The sequence below is a fragment of the Sminthopsis crassicaudata genome, chromosome 1 (assembly GCF_048593235.1).
Source record: "Sminthopsis crassicaudata isolate SCR6 chromosome 1, ASM4859323v1, whole genome shotgun sequence".
NCBI classification, from domain to species: domain Eukaryota; kingdom Metazoa; phylum Chordata; class Mammalia; order Dasyuromorphia; family Dasyuridae; genus Sminthopsis; species Sminthopsis crassicaudata.
This window is the reverse complement of record NC_133617.1, coordinates 477,014,783-477,038,001: the sequence shown is the minus strand read 5'-3', so window position 1 is coordinate 477,038,001 and position 23,219 is coordinate 477,014,783. Positions and strand designations below refer to the sequence as shown.

The 23,219-nt window shown below is 34.6% G+C and overlaps 1 protein-coding gene across 3 annotated transcripts in view; it reads left to right on the top strand.

Moving 5' to 3' along the window:
• Positions 1–23,219, top strand: part of PRKAR1B (protein kinase cAMP-dependent type I regulatory subunit beta) — a 242,001-nt gene that overhangs the window by 43,271 nt on the left and 175,511 nt on the right. For all 3 annotated transcript variants that reach the window (XM_074281089.1, XM_074281091.1, XM_074281090.1), the window contains one exon: positions 1,785–1,876. In XM_074281089.1, coding sequence (XP_074137190.1) covers positions 1,785–1,876 — 92 coding nt within the window. The remainder of the gene's footprint in view (positions 1–1,784; positions 1,877–23,219) is intronic.

Genomic DNA, 23,219 nt, shown 5'->3' with positions numbered 1-23,219 from the left:
TTATTACATATATTATTGTATATGAAAAGTATGTCTCTAAAGTCTAGTAATAAGTGTCCAGAGAAATACCATCTATAGCAATGGCAGCTTTTAGCCTCCTGGGACAAGGGATGCTATTTTGGCCAGAAAAACAATAACTATGAAAAACACTTCTTGTAACTATTTTTATGCCGTCTAATTGCTTAATGGAAAAATAATCTCATTTGTACATCTGTCATTGTGTCCTTTTTTTCCCCCTGAAGCAATTAGGGGTAAGTGACTTGCCCAGGGTCACACAGCCATGAAGTATTAAGTGTCTGAGACCAGATTTAAATTCAGGTCCTCTCGACTTCAGGGCTGGTGCTCTATCTACTGCACCACCTAACTGCCCCTGTCATTGTCTCCTTTAGCAGGCTGGCTTAAGAACTTTTATTTGACAGGAATGGGAGTAGTGTTAGTGTTAGTGTTCATATCTCCCTTAAAAGAATACTTTTTCATTTTTCAAGGCACTTTACAGACAATGGGTTGGTATAGAATTTTTTGGTTCAGTGCTTAGAGAACAGTGAACTCATTACTAGGAGTCATTTGCTTTAGGATTCAGAGAAGATCATATATAGCTGAGGAAAAAATACTGGTCATATCACTTATCTAATGGGTACTATAATCTACAATACGATAAAATTCAATATTGAATGAGTATCTGTTTCACTGAAGTATGGGACAAAGCAGCTAACCATGGTAAAATGCACAGGGATATACAGGAATATAAGGTTGCATTGGGGACACTTACACAAATGTATATACATATGTACCTTTTTTAATAAATATGTACATTTTAATGCCATGAAATCCTCATTTTTACCCATTGGTAGTTCTTTTTGTTTTAATGATCTTTATTAAAAAAATTTTTTTTAAGGAAATAAAAGTCTTCTAAATTTAGTTATTTTAAATTTAATTTAAAATTTTAATAATATTTAATTTTTCAAAATGCATGCAAAGATAGTTTTAAACATTTACCTTTGCAATACCTTATGTTCCAAATTTTTCTCCCTCTCTCCACCCTCCCCGAGACAGCAAGCAATTTGATATAGGTTAAACGCATGCAGTTCTTCTAAACGTATTTCCATATTCATTGTGCTGCACACACACACACACACACACACACACACACACACACAAAATCAGAAATATCCTTTATTTTTAAAATTTTTATTTATTTGATCTTTATTTAAAAAAATTTTTTAGCATTTTTTTCCTAGAAAAAATTTGTGTTTTACATTTTTTCTCTCCCTTTCCTTCTTTACTCATTACCCATTGCTCATTCATTTGTGATTAAAAATTCATTTATTATAGGAATGGGAGGAATTATTTTCTAACTATGCCTGTGTACAAAAATTCCTTTAAAAATTTTTTTTTCTTAATAGTATTGGAATAGATTGCTTATTCTACATTTGCTTCATAAGAATAATGTATCAGTTTATGGTGAAACCTCAAATGAAAATTGCTATGTAATACAAAAACAATTATTACCTCATGGTTATCTACTTATGGAAGAAATGTTGCAAGAATGACAGAATCAGGTGAATCATTTATTAGAGAGAAATGAAGATTTGATGATTTTTTTTTTTTAAAGGGAGAAAAAAATTATTGATCAATGCTCCTTGCTCTAAAACTTCAAGAATTACTTCATGAACCATTACTCTTCTTCCTACTTGGTGACTTTTGCAGTTACCAAATGTATTGACACATAATGAGCCATACTTTCTTTTCAGGAAGAATGATTCTCTTTGCTTTTCTTTTTCCAGGTGATTCCAAAAGACTACAAAACTATGACTGCCTTGGCAAAGGCCATCTCTAAGAATGTGCTCTTCGCTCACCTTGATGACAATGAGAGGAGGTATGATTTAGTTCCTTGGTCCTCTCAATGATGGGCTAGGGCTATAAGTAGTTTTTCTCAAATATATTTCCTTAAAACAAAACAAAACAAAAGCAAAAAGCAACCAACCTGGTAACATTAGGACTTCAATCAATCAGTCTATATTTATTCAAGTGTCCACTCTGTTCATGATACTGTACTAAACACTGGGATACAAAAAGAGGCAAAAGACAATCCCTGCCCTGAAGAAGCTTACAATCTGATGGGATCAATAACATGCAAACAAATATATGCATAGTAAGCTTTATATAGGATTAATGGGAAATAATTAGCAGAAGGAATGCACTGGAATTAAAAGGCTTGGGGAAGATTTTCTATTTTTCCAATTTAGAAAACATGGGTACCTGCCCACACTCAAAGAATGCTATTAAATTTTTATGTCTATAAGGTATTCACTCCTTTTCCCCCCCTCTATATTCATTCACTCATGATGCCAGTCTTTATTTTAAGGACCCAGAGTATCATTGGTCCCTAAGAATGCTAGATTCAAAATATTTGCAAAGAAACAAATCATATTTTTAAATATGCCAGTGGAATTTTCCCTTACATTATGATGAATTTTTTTATAAGGCACAGTGTTATGTTCTCATTTTATACAACCAAAAAACCAATCCTCAACCATTTCAGTCCTGCTTCTTTGCTCCTCAATTCCTTCATTTGTAAAACAATGGGATTGAATGTCAATGTGATGATTTGAGCCAAACTAGCCCAAGTTAGGGAAAGAATAGTTATGATTTATATAGCACTTACCATAAGTGTTTTATAATTATTATTGCATATGATCTTCATAGCAACTCTGAAAAGTAGACAGTATTATTCCCATTTTACAGATGAGGAAAATGAGACAAAAAGTCAAGTAATTTGTCTAGGGTCACATAGCTAGCAAGCATCCAAGGTCAAATCTGAACTGTGAGTGCAATGCTCTATCCACCATGCCATCTACCTGCAATGTAGCAATAAATTCTTTGACAATCCAGATGATATCTAGATCAATCTTATTTATAAATGAAGAAATTGAATATATGATTTCTATCCCATGTCCATAGAGATGATAAAATCAGATCCTGAATTTGAACTCACATCCTTATCCTCGAACAGAGATGTCAAATGTGGGACCTCCAGGATAATATTTTTCAATAAGGCCCACCATCTTTAATGTGATGGGTAAATGTTTAACAAAAGAAGAATAAAATACAACATTAAAAAAAAAATCAGTATTGGGATCCATGAATATTTCAGCCTGAGAAAGATAGGGAAGCCCAGTCTCAAAAAAAGAAAAAAAAAAATTCACAATCTCTTATCTTCAGAATGAACCCTCCTTGGTAAGAAAGTTATGCAGAATCATCCCATACAGTGATCGTGCTTGACATCAATTTGCAACATTTCTTCTTAATAGTCTTAGTCCTCTCTGCTGTGAAGAATGAGGGATGTTTCCTTATATCTGCTTTTTAAAAATCCATATTTCATATATTGGGTTAGTTTGAAGGTAGGTATGCTAGTAGTGACTTATGAAACCTCTGGTGAAAGGTTTATTGATATCTTTTGAATTGACATCATACATTTCATAATATATACTCCTTCTCTGTACATTCCTATCCATCTTCATCCCTATCCCACCAACACACCCATCAAACCCTTCCTGATAACAAAGAAAATCTGTTCAGCAAAACCAGCTGACATTTTTACAATTAATTTTATAATTATAACATTTTTTGACAGTAATGTATAGGTAATTTTTACAACATTATCCCTTGTACTCCCCTCTGTTCCAAATTTTTCCCCTCTTCCCTCCACCCCCTCCCCTAGATAGCAGGCATTCCCATACATATTAAATATCTTATAGTATATTCTAGGCACAATATATATGTGCAGAACTGAATTTTGTTGTTGTTAAAGCCAGTTGATTTTAGAAGCAGCCTCGCTTACTGGTAAAGTCAGTGAATTTCTGTGTCCTTGATAGGTTTCTAAAATAATACAGTGTAGAACAATTACTGATGTACGTTTCTCAAAATTTGATCTTGGGACCCTGGGAGATCCCCAAGGGGGTCTGTCAGGGCAAAACTATTTTACTGAGATGTTTTAATATCTAATACAGCAAACATTGATAAATACAATCCATGTAAACAAAAAATGTTTGGACAGTCCTGGATAATTTTAAGATTGTAAAGGAGGTTCTGAGACCAAAAACTTTTAAGAATTATTGCCCTCGACTTTTTATTTTTATTTTATTTTTCAAAATACATGGAAAGATAGTTTTCAATATCCACCCTTGCAAAATCTTATGTTCCTAATTTTTCTCCCTCCCTTCCTAACTCTCCACTCCCTTCCTCTAGACAGTAATAATCCAATATAGGTTAAACATAGCAATTCTTCTAAACAATTCTTCATAACAAAAAGCAAACATCTGACACTGACTTTGCTAAGAGGATAAATGATGTCCTATACTCAACTTTTCTCTCAAGAGAAGAAAGGCACATTCAATCTTTTCATCTCTGGGACTAAAATTGGTCAGTGTAATTAATGAAGAGTTGAATTGCCTTTTATTGTTGTTTTTGTTTATATTCTTTCTTTTCTTTAAAATAAAAAAATTAATTAAAAATTTTATAGTATTTTATATTGTCCAATTCATATAAAGGTAATTTCCAGCATTTTTGTTCATGTTCCTGTGATCATTGTATATATTATTCTGTCCTGAAGACTTAATTTTGCATCAATTCTTATTAGTTTTCCCATGTTATATAGATTTTCTATTAGTCATTACTTTTTTCAATGTATAATATTCCACTATGTACATATATTTCATTATTTTGCCATTTGATGCACTTATCTTTTATCATATATAGTCTTTAAATATAGGATACAGATTCCTCTCTGCTCCCTACCCTCATAAAACAAAATGTTCTTCAAATACAGAACCAAGTAAAAAGTTGTCACACATATTTGGCATCACAAAGCATTGCTCTTTAACAGACAATGCATACTTTGACAAAAAGCCAAACTTTCTACATTTTTTTGGATTTTTTTTTGTATTAAAAAAGAGACTATGAAAAGAGGAGACATCTGCAGCTTATTACAAAAAGGTAGAAAATGTATATTTTCCCAAAGATTCTTTGGAGAGGGAAAAACTGAATTTCCATTTCCATTCACTTAAAAGCATTACAATTATAATTACAGCCAAACAATAGCAGAGGCTTTGTTGACAAATGTTATAGGGCTGACTGATTTGGCTGCTGCTTCCATTGAATAACCAACAGTCAAATTATCTTGATTCCTGCATCGTGTCCATTGTCCCTTATCCAAATTGAGCAGCTGTTTTACAGATATGAAATTGATCAGTTATTTTAAAATCAAGCAGATATGTCCCTATTATCAAACTATCAAATGCCAACACTTCTTTTAATATTTAATACTTTTAATTTTGAGTCGTAATTATTTTGACTGGTATTGATTTTAATGTGTAGCATGCTACTATTAACCATACTTGCTGATGGTTATAATGGGAAAGATCCTGTGTACCCTACTTCTGGCATAAAGAAATATGACTTGTCTTCAGGCAACTTAAAATTTAATTTGAGTGGGATAGGTAGGTGGATAGAGCACCAGCCCTGAAGTCTGGAGGACATAAGTTCAAATCTGGCCTCAGGAACTTAACTCTTCCTAGCTGTGTGACCCTGGGCAAGTCACTTAACCCCAATTGCCTCAGCAGAATAATAATAATTATTATTATTATGGGGGTATGGAGATAATTAATAAAAGCTTTAATAGAAAAATAAAATAATATCGTGTCAAATGAAAGATTAAAGATAATTATGCTATAGAAGTTTAAAGGGAGGAGATACTTATATATTAAGGTGTTGAAGAAAAGCTTTGCTATAGGAGATTTCATCTGGACTTCGAAGGATGAGTAGGATTTCTCAGCAATCTCTTTCTGAGCAGTCTTCTCTGTAAAATGAGGAAGTTGGACTCAGTAGATTCTAAGGTCCTTTCTAAGTCTCAGTCTATGATCCCATGTGCCTGATAATATTTTTAAAATATGTTTTACTGATGCATTTTGCTTTTTAATTTTCCTTTGTGTCCCTCTTCCTCTTGGAAAGATATCCCTATATAGCAAATATTTTTTTAAGACAAAAAAAAGAGGAGAAAATCAGCAAAACTGAACAACAAGTTGAAAAAATATGAAAATATGTGCAACATGCAACACTTTAAAATAATTTTTCTAACATTCACTTTTGATTTTGTGTGTGTGTGTAGTATCTAATTATATTTTTTTGAATACAGAAGGACCTTCCTTAAGAGGAATTAAGCAAAAAGAATTCTGAAGAGTTCTGATTGAACACAATTCATATGTCCATCTATTGCCATATCTTGTTTCTATCTTCAGAACATTTCTTTTATGTGGCCCATATCACCTTAATTTAAGCAAAATTTTTAAAAAATCATATTATGGGATTTCTGAGTAAGAAAAGCAGTGAGAAGATTGTTTCTCCAATTTGATTAAGTCATTTTTAAACCACAAAGTCCCATTTATTCCTCTCTGATACTGGTACTTGTTCTTGAAGTGAATTATAAATTAGGCTGCTGAAAAACATAATCAACTACTTAATGAAATTTCAGCTGAGTTTGGACGTCACAGAAGAAATATCATTAGTTGATGTCTGTGACTTGAGTGCTCCCTGTTTAAAAGAATTCTGTCCCTTTCACTAGGCTAATTAGAACAACTGAAAGGTTTTTGTGTAATGTCTGTTTAATTTGACATTTATTTCATGTTTCCAGTATTTCAGGGACAGTAAGTAAGCCAGTGCTAGGAATTTGGAAACCTCCATGATGGTCCCAGCTGGGCATTTAAATTAATGTGTGACATTAGGAAAGTTAATTTTGCCTTTTTGGGTCTCAATTTCCTCTTCTCTAATATGAATAGGTCCCTTTTAACTCTAAAAGTCTATGATTTTGTTATTTCACCTTGGAAAGAAAGTTGATTTTTCCTATAAATACAACTTATGGATCAGAAAATGCCATCTTTTTCAGAATTCCTAGGATGATATTTTCAAAGAGAGATGGGTAGATATCTCCCACATCTGTAGCCAGGTTTGTTCTGTGCTGGACACTCATAAATGTTGTCTTGATGTCACATACTGTGAATCCTGACTTTGAGGGAATGGGGTGGGGGGGAGGGGGGAAAAGAAAAGGGGGGAATCTTTCATAGCAAAACCCCTAACTTATCTCTTGCCCATGCTTTGATTGTTGGCCTTGATTTGCCTTAGAGCGCCAGGTTGATGACAAGGAGAGGAAGCAGATGGTCATGTTAAAAATTCCTATTTTCATGGCTGATTTGGAAAGAAAAAAAAAGTTTTCACAGAGAGGCTGTGTGTGTGAATCAGGTTCTTTTGTTTTGCTAGCAGGAAAACTCATTTTCTGCATTTATTTCAACACTAAAGGGCCCACATTCCTGGCCCAGGGCCTCTAAAGAAGCAACTTGATGATGTGGGAGAAACTGCTTGAACAGGAGGAGACAGGGAAGGCATCTTCTTTTAACCTTTCACATGTGGGCTCCCCAATGCATTACACAAATATTTTGCTTTTTTTTCCTGGTTTACTAGAAGCTGGGTTTAACAGCTTTGTGTCTGTTCATCTGTGGTTTGGCTAGTTTAGAGGAACCTTTTCCAAGTTTGCTGAGTGTCTGGCGCATTCACCATTTGCTATGCTGGAATATATCCTTTAAATTCTCTTCACTCCTATTTTAAAAAAATGAATAATTTCACAGGAACTCATTTGTAGAAGAAGCACACTCTTTGACCTAATGGCCTCTTTTAAATATTGGTTTAAAATAAGTCAACCTGACATTGACAACTAAATGGTTTCACTTTCTTCAATAATAATGCTGCCTCTTTATTAAGGGGTATTTAAGGGTATTTTAAAAGCATATTTCAAGGGTATTTTTAAGGGTAAGCATACTCAGAGCTGAGAAATAGAAGATCTGGGTGGGGATAGGTAGTACTTCAGAAAAGAGCAATAACTATGCTTAAATTTCTTTAATTAAAAGAATATAATATAAAATAGTTCTAGTAGAAATGCCTCTTAAGTTTTTTTATTGACTATTTGTTGCTACACACATGCTGTATAAGCTACCTTTTAAAATTATCTGTTAAACATGAATTAGTATCAAAGTGATATTAATGACAGAGACTTGGATTTCTTTTCTCAAACAATAACACCAAAACATTATTTCCCTCTCTCTATGTCATCCATTGGTACATTTCCAAGCACCAAGAACAATGCATTGATTCTACTTTTGTGAGATGTTGATTTAAGCTCCATTTGATGAAAGTTTCTAAATTAATTTTGATGTTAGTCCACAGATGAACACTGAATCCTTTTATTTGGAGTGATTGTATATTTAGCACAAGAACATTCTATGATTAATTATTAATTAGTGGACATAGGCTTTCTGGAAGGTGGGTAGGGATTTTCCTTAATTGGTTGGGAAAGAACAGATTTAAAATATAATCCTGTCTCTAACTTCTTGCTTATCCATTTTTATTTTTATTTTCTGGAGGCAGTGCTATGCCTTTAATAGTTTTGCTGCTGCGAGCAAAAGTTCCTATTTCTATAGCAATCTTCTGATTACTTAGTTATGTGATCTCAGAACACTGAATCATAGGGGAGGACAAAGCAGACCTGGGAGAGAGTGAAAGAATTTCTCTGGATTAGGTGCCGGAAAGAAAATTAGACTGTTTACAGTTCTAAGCACTGAATTAGAAAATAGCTCAAAGGGACCAACTTCACTGTACCAGTTTGCACACTTCTACATTCTAACAATATATCCTTTGTGTGTGAAACAAATGACACCTGAGTAAACCTGGAATAAACCTAGAATTTTTTTTCTTTCTGGATTAAGAAGATTATAAGCATGGCAGGGAGAAGTGAATATTTGGTTTAAAGCCAGAGGACCAAATATTAGCCCTGCTAATTAATTATCTGTGGGACTCTGGACAAGATGTTTCACTTGTCTAGGCTTAAATATATTAGGCAAATTGGACCAAATGATTCCTAAAAGTTCCTTTCTAATTCTAGATCTGTTGACCCATGATAACTTTGTCAGATTTGTTGATTGAGAATTCCAAACAATTAAAGTAGTGCAAAAGTGGACTGAGATGCCCTTCATTGGAAAGGAGCTAAATTAAGCATTTTTATAATACCTACAATGTGCTAGGAGTTTTACAAATATCTCATTTTATTCTCACAACTATCCTGCAAGGTGGGTGCTTTGTGTTGATTTCCATTTTATAGTTGAGGAAACTGAGGCAAACAGAGGTTGTGACTGATGTCACAGAACTAGTAAGTGTTAGAGATCAGAGTTGAATTCATATCTTTTTGATTCTAAGCCTAGCACTCAATGCACTGCACCATCTAGCTGTCTTATTGGAGATTTCAAGAGAAAATTGGATGGTAGTTTGTTCACTGCGTCAGAGTGAAAATTTCCTCTTGGGCATAAGGCTGACTAGATGGACAGAAATCCCTTCTAAATTTAAAATTCTATGAGTTAGTGAATTTCCTTGTGATCTTAGGAAACTAAAAGAAAATAGCAGTGGTTTGTTTTTATGTGGATATGAAAAGGAGACATAGAGAATATAATTGTGTAAGAATAGGCTCAAGGATTGTATTTCTTGGGTGTTTTTGATGGAGACTTTTTTATGTGTACAAGAGATTCAATTCAATTCAACAAATGTTGGCATCATTGTAGTTTGTACTTGTGACACTGTGTTGAATGTTCTGGGCAGTGCCTGGGTGTCAGAATGGCATTTTTCAGTTGGCACCTTTTAAAAATGGATACAGATAAGGCTTGAAAAGCAACCCAAAGTGCTAATGCATCTCTATAAATAGTCCTTTATTAGAAGACTCAGCTTTGCCATCCTTATGGTCCTGTTGCTCGGGAACAGATATTTATGAAATGAACCCTGCTCTTGCTCTTTAAAGTAGAATAATTTCTCCAGTTTCTTTCTTGCTATTCTTTATTGGATTGGGCTAGTTATTTTATGCAAAAAAATTTTTTTGAGAGCATGTTCATAAATCTGGAAGTACCATTAGGATTCAATTAATTTAATAAATTCATTTTCTAGATGAGGAAATAAAAACTTGGGTGCCTTGTAGTGAGAGTGATTTCATTGTTCATTGTAGATGAAACATGTAATTCGCACCCAGGTCTCTTGTCCTGATCTATGTTCATTCCATTATATAAGAGATTCTTAACCTTTTTAACATATAATGGATTCATTTGATAGTCTATGAAACCTGTCAACTCTGAATAATGTTTGTTGACTACCTTCATAATTAAAGGAAATACTAAATTTCAATGACAGGTTAGTAAAAATAAAAAGGTAATTGTTTTTTGTCCATCCAAGGTCTCCCCCACACCATTTTCCCACCTCATCTATGATCTCCTCTTCTAAACTTTATGTTCTATGGATTTTTAGGGGGTTCATGACCTCTCAGATTCAGAATACATTATACCATGTCATCTCTTGAATTCTGTTACACAAAATCTAGGGGAGGAGGAGAAACCAAATCTTGTTTGTTCATCAGCATTGACATCCAGCTACTTAAGTTAGGTAGTGAGATTTAGAGATAGAACCAAATGTTTGGAATGGTGTTTGAAAATGGCCCCTGCTGGGGCAGCTAGGCAGAGCAGTGGATGGAGCACCAGCCCTGAAGTTAGGGGGACTAGAGTTCAAATCTGCCCTCGAGCACTTAACACTTTCTAGCTGTGTGACCCTGGGCAAGTCACTTAACTCCAATTGCCTTAGCAAGGAAAAAAAAAAAAAGAAAAGAAAATGGCCCCTGCTTTGTGCCCCAGGGATTGTGGCAAAATGGCTGAGATTCTACTGATTTATGATGAGCTCTTCCTTGGGAAAGACAATTATACTATTTGTATTTGAGTGATGGCTGCTTTATTCCCCAGATAATGGTAAGGAGATGCTAGTAATACCCAGACGTCTGTCTGGGGACATATGAGCATTTTCTTGTGATCATTGGAAACTTGAAAGATTGGATAATTAAAATTCAACCATATGCATATGTTTGTATATGGCAGCAAAGATTCCTTGTGGCCCTTCAGCTGGGATTTTATTAGTGAACATGATAAGCAAAAAAACATTTTGTCCCAGGCATTTTAAAGCAAGTTTTCTCTCTGCAGATATAGTCACATATCTGCAATGCTAATTAAAACAGAGAAGATTTTGGTTCTGAAAAAGGCAAAAGTCTAGTCTTCTGCAGCTGTCCTTTGTTATCTGTGTCTCTTCTGTTCCTCTCACCCTCTATCTTTATAGTCTTGTTTTTCCAGGAGTTGGCCCATATTCTCAGGTGATTGAAAAAACACATTGCAGCTGCTGAATTCAAAATACAATCCAAGAGGGATGTAAATTTTCGACTCCTGATTCTCCTTTCTACTTTGCTCATGTTGCTTTTGGTTCATAACTCTTTCTAAGATTTGCTTTCCTTTTGTACTTTGATAGGCCATTTGTGAAGTATATTAACCATTTTGTAAAAGTAATTGTCTGGAACTTACCTGTTTGAGAACCAACTTCTTTGCTGTTTGAAATTAGATTTTGCACAACTATTCACAGAAGATGACCTGCTTAGTTGCCTTTTTAATGTCTAACTTTTATAGGTTCATAGGGCTAAAACGATTAGTACCTTAGATGCAGTCTGGTTTAACCCCTTATTTTACAGATGAGGAAACTAAGACCCAGAGTGATTAAATGAATTGTCTAAGGTTATATACTTACTGTCAAAACTAGGATATAAGCCAGGTCCTCTGACTGCAGAAATGGAGCTTTTCCCCCTGAACCACACTGTATCTTTCCTGTTTAGTTCTTTCTGAAATAAAAAATAACTAGTCCAATGAATTTTGAAGTTTCTGTAATATGTCAATGCTCTGAGAAGTATGAAAACCTATTTTTAAGGAGGTAAAATTAGTCTTTATATACATCCATTCAAGCATTTTTCTAGACTTAAAATTCTAAGGTAATTTTAGAATTAGGACTATAGTTTGCTATCTGGATGTCTTTAGTGTCTAGCACAGTTCATTCCATATAATAATTACTTAATTTATTTAATGAATAAATAGAAATTTGAATAATCCCAGAAATTTTTACTGTATGTTATTACTAAAGAATCCCACACAGATGAAAGAACTATATAATTACAATGTGGTGTTATTTCTGTAATAATTCTTCTTCAATATGTTTGCACATCTATTAACTGAATGCTTGTAAACATATTGCTGCTGCTGCTAGATAGTATTTATATAGCACTTTAAGGATTGCAAAATACATTACATATCTATATCAATACAATTTAATCCTTACATTTCGGCATTTTAGTGCTATTTCTGTTTTACAAGAACAGGCTAAGTGACTTGCTTGGGTCACACACAGCTGTAACTTCCTGAAGCAAGATTTAATTCTTGGTCTTTCTGATTCCAAGTTCAGCTCTCTATCCACTGATAGCTAGCTGTTATTTATTATTTTTTATTTTAGATGGGACTGAAGCCTAGATTGCTGAAGTAATAATAATAGCTGGTGTCTGTATAAAGCATTAAAGTGCCTCATCTTTTTCATTCCTGACAATATTCCAGTAGGTACTATAGTAATTAATTTTATACCCATTTTATAAATGATGAAATTGAGGCTTGTGTAGATGATGTAATCTCTTATCTTTATGCATTGTTATGATCTTTATGCATTGTTAGAGATAAATCAATCAGTGAATCAAAAGTTTTTATTAAGTACCTATTATACCAGGCAATGTACTAGACACTGGTTGATACAAATACAAAGAATGAAATAATTCTTATTTTTAAAAAATAATAGCTTTTTTATTTTCAAAATATATACAAAGATTTCTCAACATTCATCCTTGCAAAACTTGTGTTCCAAAACTTTCTCCCTTCTTTTACTCTATCCCTTCTCCTAGCTAACAAGTAATCCAATATCATTATCAATATCAAGGAGCTAATACTCTCATGAGAGGGAAGGAGAAAACATAATAAATATTTGATGAATAAATACAAACAAACATGGAATAGTTAACAAGGAAATTGTTTGAAAAGGAAATACTAGCAGTTGGGAAAATCAGAGAAAATTTCATCTAGCAGATAATGTCTGAATTTCACCTTAAAAAAGAGAAGTGAGGGGCAGCTAGGTGATGCAGTAGATAGAGCACCAGCCTTGAAGTCAGGAGGACCTGAGTTCAAATCTGGTCTCAGACACTTAACACTTCCTGGCTGTGTGACCCTGGGCAAGTCACTTAACCCTAGGGCCCCCCCCCAAAAAAAAAAAAAAAAGAAAGAAAAGAAAAAGAAAAATGATTCAATGAAGTGAAGGTGAGGAGATAATGCATCCTAGGCATGTGGAACAACCAGTGCCAAGTCATGGAGAGAAGGTCTTGAGAGAGAAGGCAAGTTTGACAGGGTCACGGACAATGGGAATGGGCAAAATGTCCATTAAGGCTGGAAAGATTGGATGTCTTCAAGTTTTGTAGGAATACAAAAGCTAAGCAATGTTAAGTTTTTGTTCTAGAGACAACAAGTGGCTACTAAAATTGATTGGAGAGTCACATTGGTCGGATCTATGCTAAAGGAAGATTACTTTGGCAGTAGAATATAAGGTGAACTGGAGTGGGCAGAGACTTGAGACAGGGAGACCAATTAGAAGGCTGATGAAATTATCCAGACAAGAGTAGAAAAGAGTAAGAGGAAATAAGGTAGGAGTCAAACTTAAGTTTCTGTTGATTTCAAATCTAGCACCCTTTCCACTGACATACTATTTGAGTTACTTCCTCAAAAACAGCAAACCCAGTTCCTACAAGGAAGCTCACTCCATGCTGCCCCCTGGTGGAATCTTATACATTGCATCCTTCCTCCAATGAACTTTGGGTGGAATCAGAGGTGAGCATCCATATCAGATCTATTCCCTCCAACCCTGGCTTGGTCCTCTGTTGACAACCTCTGTGGCACTAACACAGCCAGCTGTCTTTCAGCTGATGAATATGAATGTTTTCCTGTCGGCATGCCCTTGATGAAGAGGAGGCAAAGTGGTAGTGTGGTCTGGAGGTATGATTGACATTTAGGGGACAGAAACAAGACAACAAGTTTAGCAAAAGAGTGGAGAATAAGAAGGGAGGTACAAGCAAATCAAAACAAGTATTGCAGGGAGAGATTAATAGGAGGAAGTTTCACAGGGAAGTGTCAAAGGCTTTTCCAACTCTTAAAAACCAATATGGTGGATGTCACCTTCTGCCACTACTGCAATAGACCTAGGATCAATACACTTCAGTTTGACATTTTAAACCCTCTACATCTTGGCTCCAAACCTACCTTTATTCATTCTTCAATTCAGCCAGTCTAGAGTTTTTACTAGTCCTTAAATGCAGTATTTCATCTTCCATTCCCCATGCCTGGATTATGTTGCCTTTCCTCCTTTTTGGATTCCTGGTTTCCTTTAAAGCTCATCTCAAGCACCACCTCTTACATGAAGACTGCTTCCCCTCCCTTACCCAATTCCAGTCTGGGTGGGGAAGGTCTTCTGTCTAAAACAGAAACAATTACTACTTATATTCACTTTAAGTTAATCTGAACCCAAACAATGACTAATTGGGGCTTGACCTGGACCCCACACTTTGCTGATCATTGAGAGCCAGAGTGATTTTATTTTAAAGCATGAATTTAAAGATTTTACAAGTCTGTAAGGAATATCTAGCAAATAAACCTCAAGATTATCTTGGAAGGTTTCAGTGACCAAAAAAAAGAAATAACTATATTTCCTTGGACAGAGTACCCACAGGTGAAGGTATAATATCTTATGTGGAAAGAAATATAGAATGGAAGAAAGAGAGGGAGAGAGGAGAGAAGGAAAGAAGATCTATATTGCCCAATCGAACTAGTTCTCCCCAGTGAGATTGGTCTTCTCATAGAAGTTGTTGTTTGTCCTTTATTCTGGAAGAAGAGCATTACATCAGGGAGATGATGCCATGGCATGCAAGTGAGTTCTGGGCAACATTACCAGCCTCACTCCTCTAGAGCCATCTGGATCCAGTGAAAGGATACAGATTAGCATGACCGGAGATGGCTCTGGATGTAGTGACATTTTTAGGTTAAAGTTTTTAACTCATCAGTTTGGCTGAGGCAAAATCCAACTATTGATCAAGTCCAGGTTAGGACAAACAACAACAACCACTCTCTCTTTATTTGGTATATGTACATATTGTGTTCCCACTTAGAATATTAAGTTCTTTGGTGATAGAAGTTTTCTTTTTTTCTTTTATCTCTTGCACTTAGCATAGTGCCTGATACTTACATAGTAGGTGCTTATTAATTGATTAATTAGTTAAATTGATTAATTTGGTGTGACTCTTGGATGTGTCAAAGATGTAATTTAGGCAAGGTATAATGACCATCACAAACCAGATTAGGTAAATTATCATTTTATCAAATCATGAGGCAGAATTTCAGTTATGTTTCCTACTTTGGTTCTACCTTTAAAAGTGTGGGGGGAAGTCTGTTATCTGTTAAGTCATCAAACAATGGACTAATTGGTAGTAGGGAAAAATATAATATTAAACTGGCCCAAGAAGACATTTCTTGGGTATGGGTATTTTAGTTGTTTTTAAAAATGAAAAAGACCACCTTCTCTGTGATCTCAGATCTTTTTAGTTATCAAAACAAACTATCTCCTTATGATGGATGAAAAAGTTATGTTCTACAAATTTGGTCACCAGATGATGAATGTTTTCTAGCCATATCAAAAATGACAACACACACACACACAAAATGACCTTTTGATTTCAGAAGTGGCCCTTTCTTCTGAAGTGATGAAGGTAATTTGGCAGACTCAAACAGTCCTAAGACCATCTACAAACACTAATTTAATTGCTAGTATTTTTCCTGAGTGGTCTTTATTTAATAATTAGTGAGTCAATACACTATTGTAGGAACTGAATCATATAAGTATTAACATTCCAATTGTAAATGAAATCAGAAAAAAATTAAAAACAAGTTACAGAAAAATGGAAAGATAGCTCGCAGATTCTCTTCAAAAAAGTAAATAAATGAGAACTGTATTGGAGAATTATCCAAGAAATTAAGCTCCTTGAGGGTAAAGACTGTTTTTATATTGTATATAATTGATCAGTATTTAATAAATGAACGAATGAAAGAAAATATCATTTGGGATCAGGCAGTGAAGACAATGAATAGCCATGAAGCTTTTGGACTTTAGAACCTTTGCCTCTTTCAAGAAAAATCTTAAAACCTTGCACATGGGAGTTTTGAACATTACAAAAAATTCCATAGACTGCATGTTTCATTTTCTTTCACTTGAAAGAAAATATATTTATTTGCTTTCCCTTTTACATCACCCAACCAATGTGGAAAAATTTACAAAACTAACAAATATGTATAATTAAATAGAAAAAAAGAGTCCAACATCAGTCCTATGTTTCATTATGCATTTTGAATCCATCACCTCTCTGTCAAATGATGGGTAAAATTCTTTATCATTGGTCCTCTAGAATTATGGTTGATTATTGCATTGATAAGAGTTTTCATATCTTTCAAATTATATCTTTCAGTATTTTTACAATGTTATTGATATCGTATACATTTTCATTCTAATTCGGCTCTTTTCACTCTACATTAGTTCATACAAGAATTCCCATGTTTTTCTAAAATTGTTCCTTTTGATATTTCTTACAATTCAATACCATTGCAAATAAATTCTTTTACCATAATTTGTTCAGACAATCCCCAATTAATGGGTGCTCCCTCTGTTTCCTGTTTTTTGCCACTACAAAAAGAGCTACTCTAAATATTTTTATATATCTTTTTTTTTCTTTCTTTGAGTTCTTTGGGACTTAAATCTAGACGTAATATATCATAGGGTCAAAAGATGTGTAAAATTCCATAATTTGAGGGCATAGTTTCAAATTATTTTCCAGAAGGCCATGATCAACTCATAGCTCCCCTAATAGTGACTTAATGTGATTTCACCCCCATCTCAAGCTCCTCCAACATTTCTTTTTTATTTTTTGTCATCATCTATATCTCAATGGACATTTAATAGATGGATAATGCCCCCATTTCAAAGACGACTAATCCTAAAGGGATTGTTATACTTGTCACTAATTTAGAAGAAAGGTTGTAATCATATCAGCTGCAACTCAGTATCTTTAAATGAGTTGTGGTCTCTAAATAATGAAAAATGTAAAAAAGTAAAGAATAGCTGGACTGAATTGTCATCTTTTAAGAAAGTTTAATACATGCAAAATCATCTCCACAATGAGAAGGCTAAGAATTTTTTTAACCAATGAATATAGGGACATGATCACTACAGGGTGATATCAATGCAGAGCACAAACTTATTCACAAAGGTATCAGATTCAGCCAAGCCAAGTTATTTAATAGGTTGTTGATTGTTTATCAACTTTTCTATCACATCCAATTCTTCATGAGTTCATTTGCTGTTTGCTTGACAAAGATGCTATTGTCATTTGCTATTTCCTTCTCTAGCTTATTTCATAGATAAGAAAACTGAAGCAAATGGTTAAATGATTTATCCAGCACTACACTAGCTAGTAAGTATCGGAGGTCATAATTGAATGCAGATCTTGCTGACTTTGTGCCTAGCTCTCTATTCATTGCACCTAGGTGCCCAAATTATTCAAGAGAGGACAAAAATAAGATGAAATGGAACATATCTGTTAGCATGTATTCAATAATTTAGTCTCATCAGCAATAATAATATAACTTCCATATTTATACTCTTTCACTTGAGCATTAGACATTATTGTGGAAATAAACAGTAATGACATTTAGGAAATGTAATCAAGAACAGCTAAATTTGGCAAAGTACCTACTAGAGAAATCTGTACTGTATATGACAGTTTCAAAGGCATCCAGAAATTCAAACTCAAAATATCTCAATAGGAAGATGACTTCAAAGAAAGAAAAAGATCATGAATAGGAATTTTATTGTGTGTGTATTTTTATTGAAAGAAGGTATTTGAAAAGATATCAACTTCTGACTGATAATTGTAGTAATCAAGAATCTGAAGAAACCTCTATGTGTGTATATATACAGAAATATATTATTAAATAAATATGTAATACATATTTTATAAACATATATATAAAATCTGGCCTCAGATACTTTATAGTTTTGTGTCCTTGGGTAAGTTACTTAATTCTGCTTGCCTCAGTTTCCTTATCTGTAAAATGAGTTAGAGCAGGAAATGGCAAACCACTCCAGTATCTTTGTCATGAAAACCCCATAAAGGTCACAAAATCAGACATGACCTGAGGAATAACTGAACTGAAACTTTCTGACCAGTCTTAGTGTTCTGTCCATTGCGCCCCCTAGCTGCCCCAGAAGGAAGTTCTTAAGACCACAGTTCCATCTTGTGCCTGTCAAATGTCATTTATTCATTCATTCAAGCAAGCAAGCAAGGGTTTACATTTTGCAACATTTTGTAAGCTGAAGATGCAAAGACAAAATTTCAAACAACCCTTGCTGTCAAATAACTTTGTAGTCTACTGGGGGAGATACTATGTATACACATAGCTATATGCATGATAAATGCAAAATAAATACAAGGCAAGGGGAAGGGGAGGCCCTAGCAGTTGGTCTGATAAGGAAAGAGTACATGAAGGATAAGTGGTTGAGCAGAGATTTAGAAGAAACTAATGATTTTAGGAGGTGGAGATGAGAAAAGACTGTATTCCCTGGATAAGTTTGAGCAAAAACATGGGAATGGAAGATGAAATGCTATCTATGGATGTGAGGAACAGTATGAATCCACTCTGGCTGAGTTAAGTATTATAAAAACTAGTGTTAGAACTTGAAGGGACCTTAGAGGTTATCTAGAGGAGTAATGCAAATTAAATCTACAAAGGTGGATTGTGAAGAACTTGAGTCACAAACAAAAGAGTTTATTTTATTCCTGTAGTTAGAGAGTGAGTTTTTTGAATTTGTCTCTCAGAATATATATTGTGAATACATACAGCAGATAGAGCAGTACCCTTGAGTAGAAAAGGAGGACCTTGGGCTGGATTTACATTTGGGAAACTGCAGCACATTGTTCCTAAATTGCTAGTTGTTATGAAAGTCTTTCTATTTAACACTCACTCAGTCTTCTTCTAGTGATGCTTATGTGATTGTGAAATGCAAAACACTATAACAAAGAAGAATTAAATTTTAAAGTAACCCAGATGGTAATGGAAATCTCTATGGTGAGTGTTAACAGGCTCTAACGTGTTATTAATACAACATAAACTTTGTAACTCCAGGTTCACTGCACTAGTTAGCAACTATAGTATTTGTGGTTAACAGGATCCTGGGCTGGATGAGCCATGGATCCAAGCCCATGTTGCATTCCTATATTCCTGTGAACCAGAAATACTCTATACTTCCACTCCAGAGATCGATTAATATATCCTTTTTTTTTTAAATTCATTTTTCCAAATTATCCCCTCCCTCCCTCCACTCCCTCCCCCCCGATGTCGATTAATATATTCAAAAAGAATTTCTACCACCATTAATATTGGGCAAATGCAATTAAATCTTGGATTTTATTTTATTTTTTTAATCAGAAATGCAGTTTCAGGGATACAGGGAATCCCAATGAGAAAACACCCTCTAACAATGTTGACTGTCACTCACTCTACAATTTACCCTCTTAGAAAATTGAAGTGATTGTCTAGGATCCCAGATTATGAGCTTGAACTTACACCTGACTCCCAACCCACCTCAATTCTCTATTCACACTGCCACAGCCGTCTCTCATGTGATGGTATATTGAAGGTAAAAGACCACAGTCTACGGTTTAAAGACCCTAGTTCTGGCAGAACAAGAAAGCTTATCATGATAAGCAGTCAGGCATAACTAGTTGTGGAGACAGGAAAGACCAGTTCAAGTCCATCCTGTGACACATACCAGCTCTCAGACAAGAGGCAAACAATAAAATCTCCAGATATTGTAGATGACTCTCTAAGAAAATAAATTACAGATGAGTTGTTTGTCTTTATTGGTAGAGAGTGTTTCTATTTCTACACTGAGAATTCTTTACATTGGTAAAATTATAGATCCAGACCAAAAAGAAAAAAAGAGAGGGCTACATCCTGTTACATGGAAGTTGTTTTATCAGCCTGCTTAATAACCTTTGACAATCTCTTTTTAAAAATTCTTAAAGAAGAGGTAATCTTTTGCAATAGGGAGGGTAGAATTATTAAGACATCAGGAAACTCCTTTGGGTATCATTTCAAAGTAGTTCATAGAATGGCCTTGGGGGATTTCAAATCATTAACTGGCAATAGGAATCTTGGGGAAAAGTCCCAGATTGAATACAGATTGATTCATTACTAAAAAAGAATTTATTGCTTCTCTATGGAAGTGTACTTGTCCTTTCTAGCCATAGCATACAATGCAGTGCAGTGCAGTGCAGTACAACTTAACATTTTAAGAAAGGTTATTTGTTCACAGGACTCTTGTACTTTAAAAGAAATTTGTTCATTATTATTATTATTTTTAAGTGTATGGATTTATTCCTTTCTCACTAGTGAGATTTGGCCAATGGTTTTTTTTTTTTTAATCAAATCTCATCTTTTAGCTAATAACAATATAGTGTTATTTGTGTAACTCTGGACAAGCCACTTCACACGTTTGCTTGTGTTCTCATCTGTAAAATGAACTGGAGAAGGAAATGGCAAACCACTTCAGTATCTGTGCTTGGAAAAATCCCAAATGAAGTCACAAAGATGAAACATATCACATATCTGAAACAATCAAACTAGAGATCTTTGTAAATTTTAAGATTGTTTGTAAATGCCAGCTATTATCACCATTATTGTTGTTGTTATTAGAATTGTCTTATTTTAAATGCCTGTTTGACATTTATTATTGAAGGAATGATTCAAGTCAACAAACATGAAGTAAGTCCTTTTTTTTTTTCTGAGGCTGGGGTTAAGTGACTTGCCCAGGGTCACACAGCTAGGAAGTGTTAAGTGTCTGAGACCAGATTTGAACTTGGGTCCTCCTGAATTCAAGGCTGGTGCTCTATCCACTGCGCCACCTAGCTGCCTCCAGTAAGTCCTTTTCATATATAAGGCCCTATCTCTATATTCCAGGGGCTATCATTTTGTGTGTGTGTGGAGAAATACAGTAAATATACAGATAAGCAATTAGAAAATATGTATTAAGTAGTTTCAGTGACTGAAATATTTACTAAATACCTAGATCTAATTTGTGTTAGGGAAAACTAAAAAATGAATAAGGCAGGGTCTAAGATATAAAAGCATTTACATTCTAGTAAGGGCAAATTAAACATGTGCACAAATGTTAGCATGCTCTCTTATATAATGGTTAAAGGCTATTAGAAATTCATGAACAAAGTGCTCTGGGAGTTCAGAAAGGGGACTGATCTGAATGGCTATTGTTTTTCTCTGCCAGAGATGGCTGTTTAATTCACATGTCATTATTAAAAGCTTTTGAATGATTTTTTTTTGGGGGGGTTGAAATGTCTGTAACTTATTAACTTTCAAGTCCAACTGCTTGGTTTACTAATTCATTTGATATTTAGGCACTGAGAGGAAGTTACACTAGTTTCCTTTTATGTCTCATTCATGTCCATAAATGTATGTCATATTTTTAATGTTTCTAAAACATGGCTTTGAATATCAAGTTTAACATCTGCTGATATGTAGATGGCGTTGATAAACTAAAGATCCGCTTTAAGGTCCATATGGACTTTTTCTGTCACTTCAGGGTACTGCTGGGAACCAGCAAAGGCAATTCATGGGAGTGTTAGGATGCAGAGACTGGGGAAAGAAAAATACCCTCCCAAACCCAAACAATGACTTCCTTCTTATTTTACAAGTTGGTTACTAAAGATTTTGACCCGAACTACATTACATCTTGTGAGGTAACAGCTGGTCTATCATTGTCCTTCAAAAAAAAAGTAACAGTTGCTAAGAACTGGAGAAACAAAGATGGTCTTTGAATCAACTGGAACAGCTGTAAGAGACTGACACACCATGTACTGTCAGCTGCTAAATTCAGATATTCAGACTGCCTGAAACAAAATACTTTAACCCTTTGGCGCCACTGGGTTACTTTCTCCCTCTCCTCACCTTTTTTTTTTTTTTTCCCCTTGAGAGAAATTCTCCCTTTTTAGCTCCTTCTCAGTAGAAGTGAAGTCTAAGATAAGCATGAATACACAGGTGCATTTGCTGAGTCTCCCCTATTCCCTTGCAGACCCCTACATAAAATGATCTGCCTTCATTGAAATTACTTCTCTACCTTTATTCAGAGTGAGGAGGAAAAAATCCACTCCTCACTCCCCAGAAAGAGTGAGGAAGGGTCCTTAGCATTTGCTTTCCTTAAAGGGATTCATTGATTGCCTTGTGACTGAAGCTAGAGGGGCAAAGCTCCCTTTTCTTTTTCTTCCCTTCCACCACTGTCTTTTGTTTGTTTTCTTGGTAGCTACCTGGTGAGAAAAATCTCAAAAGGGGAATAATGGAAGAAAAGCTGATACTTTCTTTGATAGAAAGAATAATATCAGGCTATTGATCCAGTGACTTGATCACTACTAGACAGTTCTCAGGGCATCTAGGTAATACAGTAGATAGAACCTTAAGCCTGAAATCAGGAAGACCTTAGTTCAAATCTGCTTTAAAATAAACATTTATTAGCTATGAGATCCTGGGAAAGTCACTTAACTCTGATTTATTTAGGTTCCTCATCTGTAAAATGAAGACACACTGGAGAAAGAAATGATAAACCATTCCACTATGTTTGCAAAGTTGAACACAACTTAACAAATCAGTTCTTTCCAAGAAACTCAAGGCCAATTTTAGAACTTATATTTATGATAAACAGGGTTCTGTTTATTTGTTCTTTGAATCATAAATATAAACTGAGATCTAGGTTCCTTTTTCTAAATCAAATAAATACATGGTGGGAAAAACCACTCCACAGCACAACCAGTGGCACAATTGAGGAATGAAGCATTTAGTCTATATGGAGTGAAGGCAATGGGGCCTAAGGATAACAATTAAATGGTCAGTAACACTTTAATTTTTTTGGCATTTGGGAATTTTTAAAGCATTTCCATGTACATTCCTTTCCTCCCTCTTTTCATCATAATCCTGTGAGATAGACAGGACAAGCAAGTATTATTATCCCATTTTATGTATGAGAAACTGAGGCTCAAATAAACTTGAGATTGAAAGTCACACAGCTATTTAATGTCAGAGCTA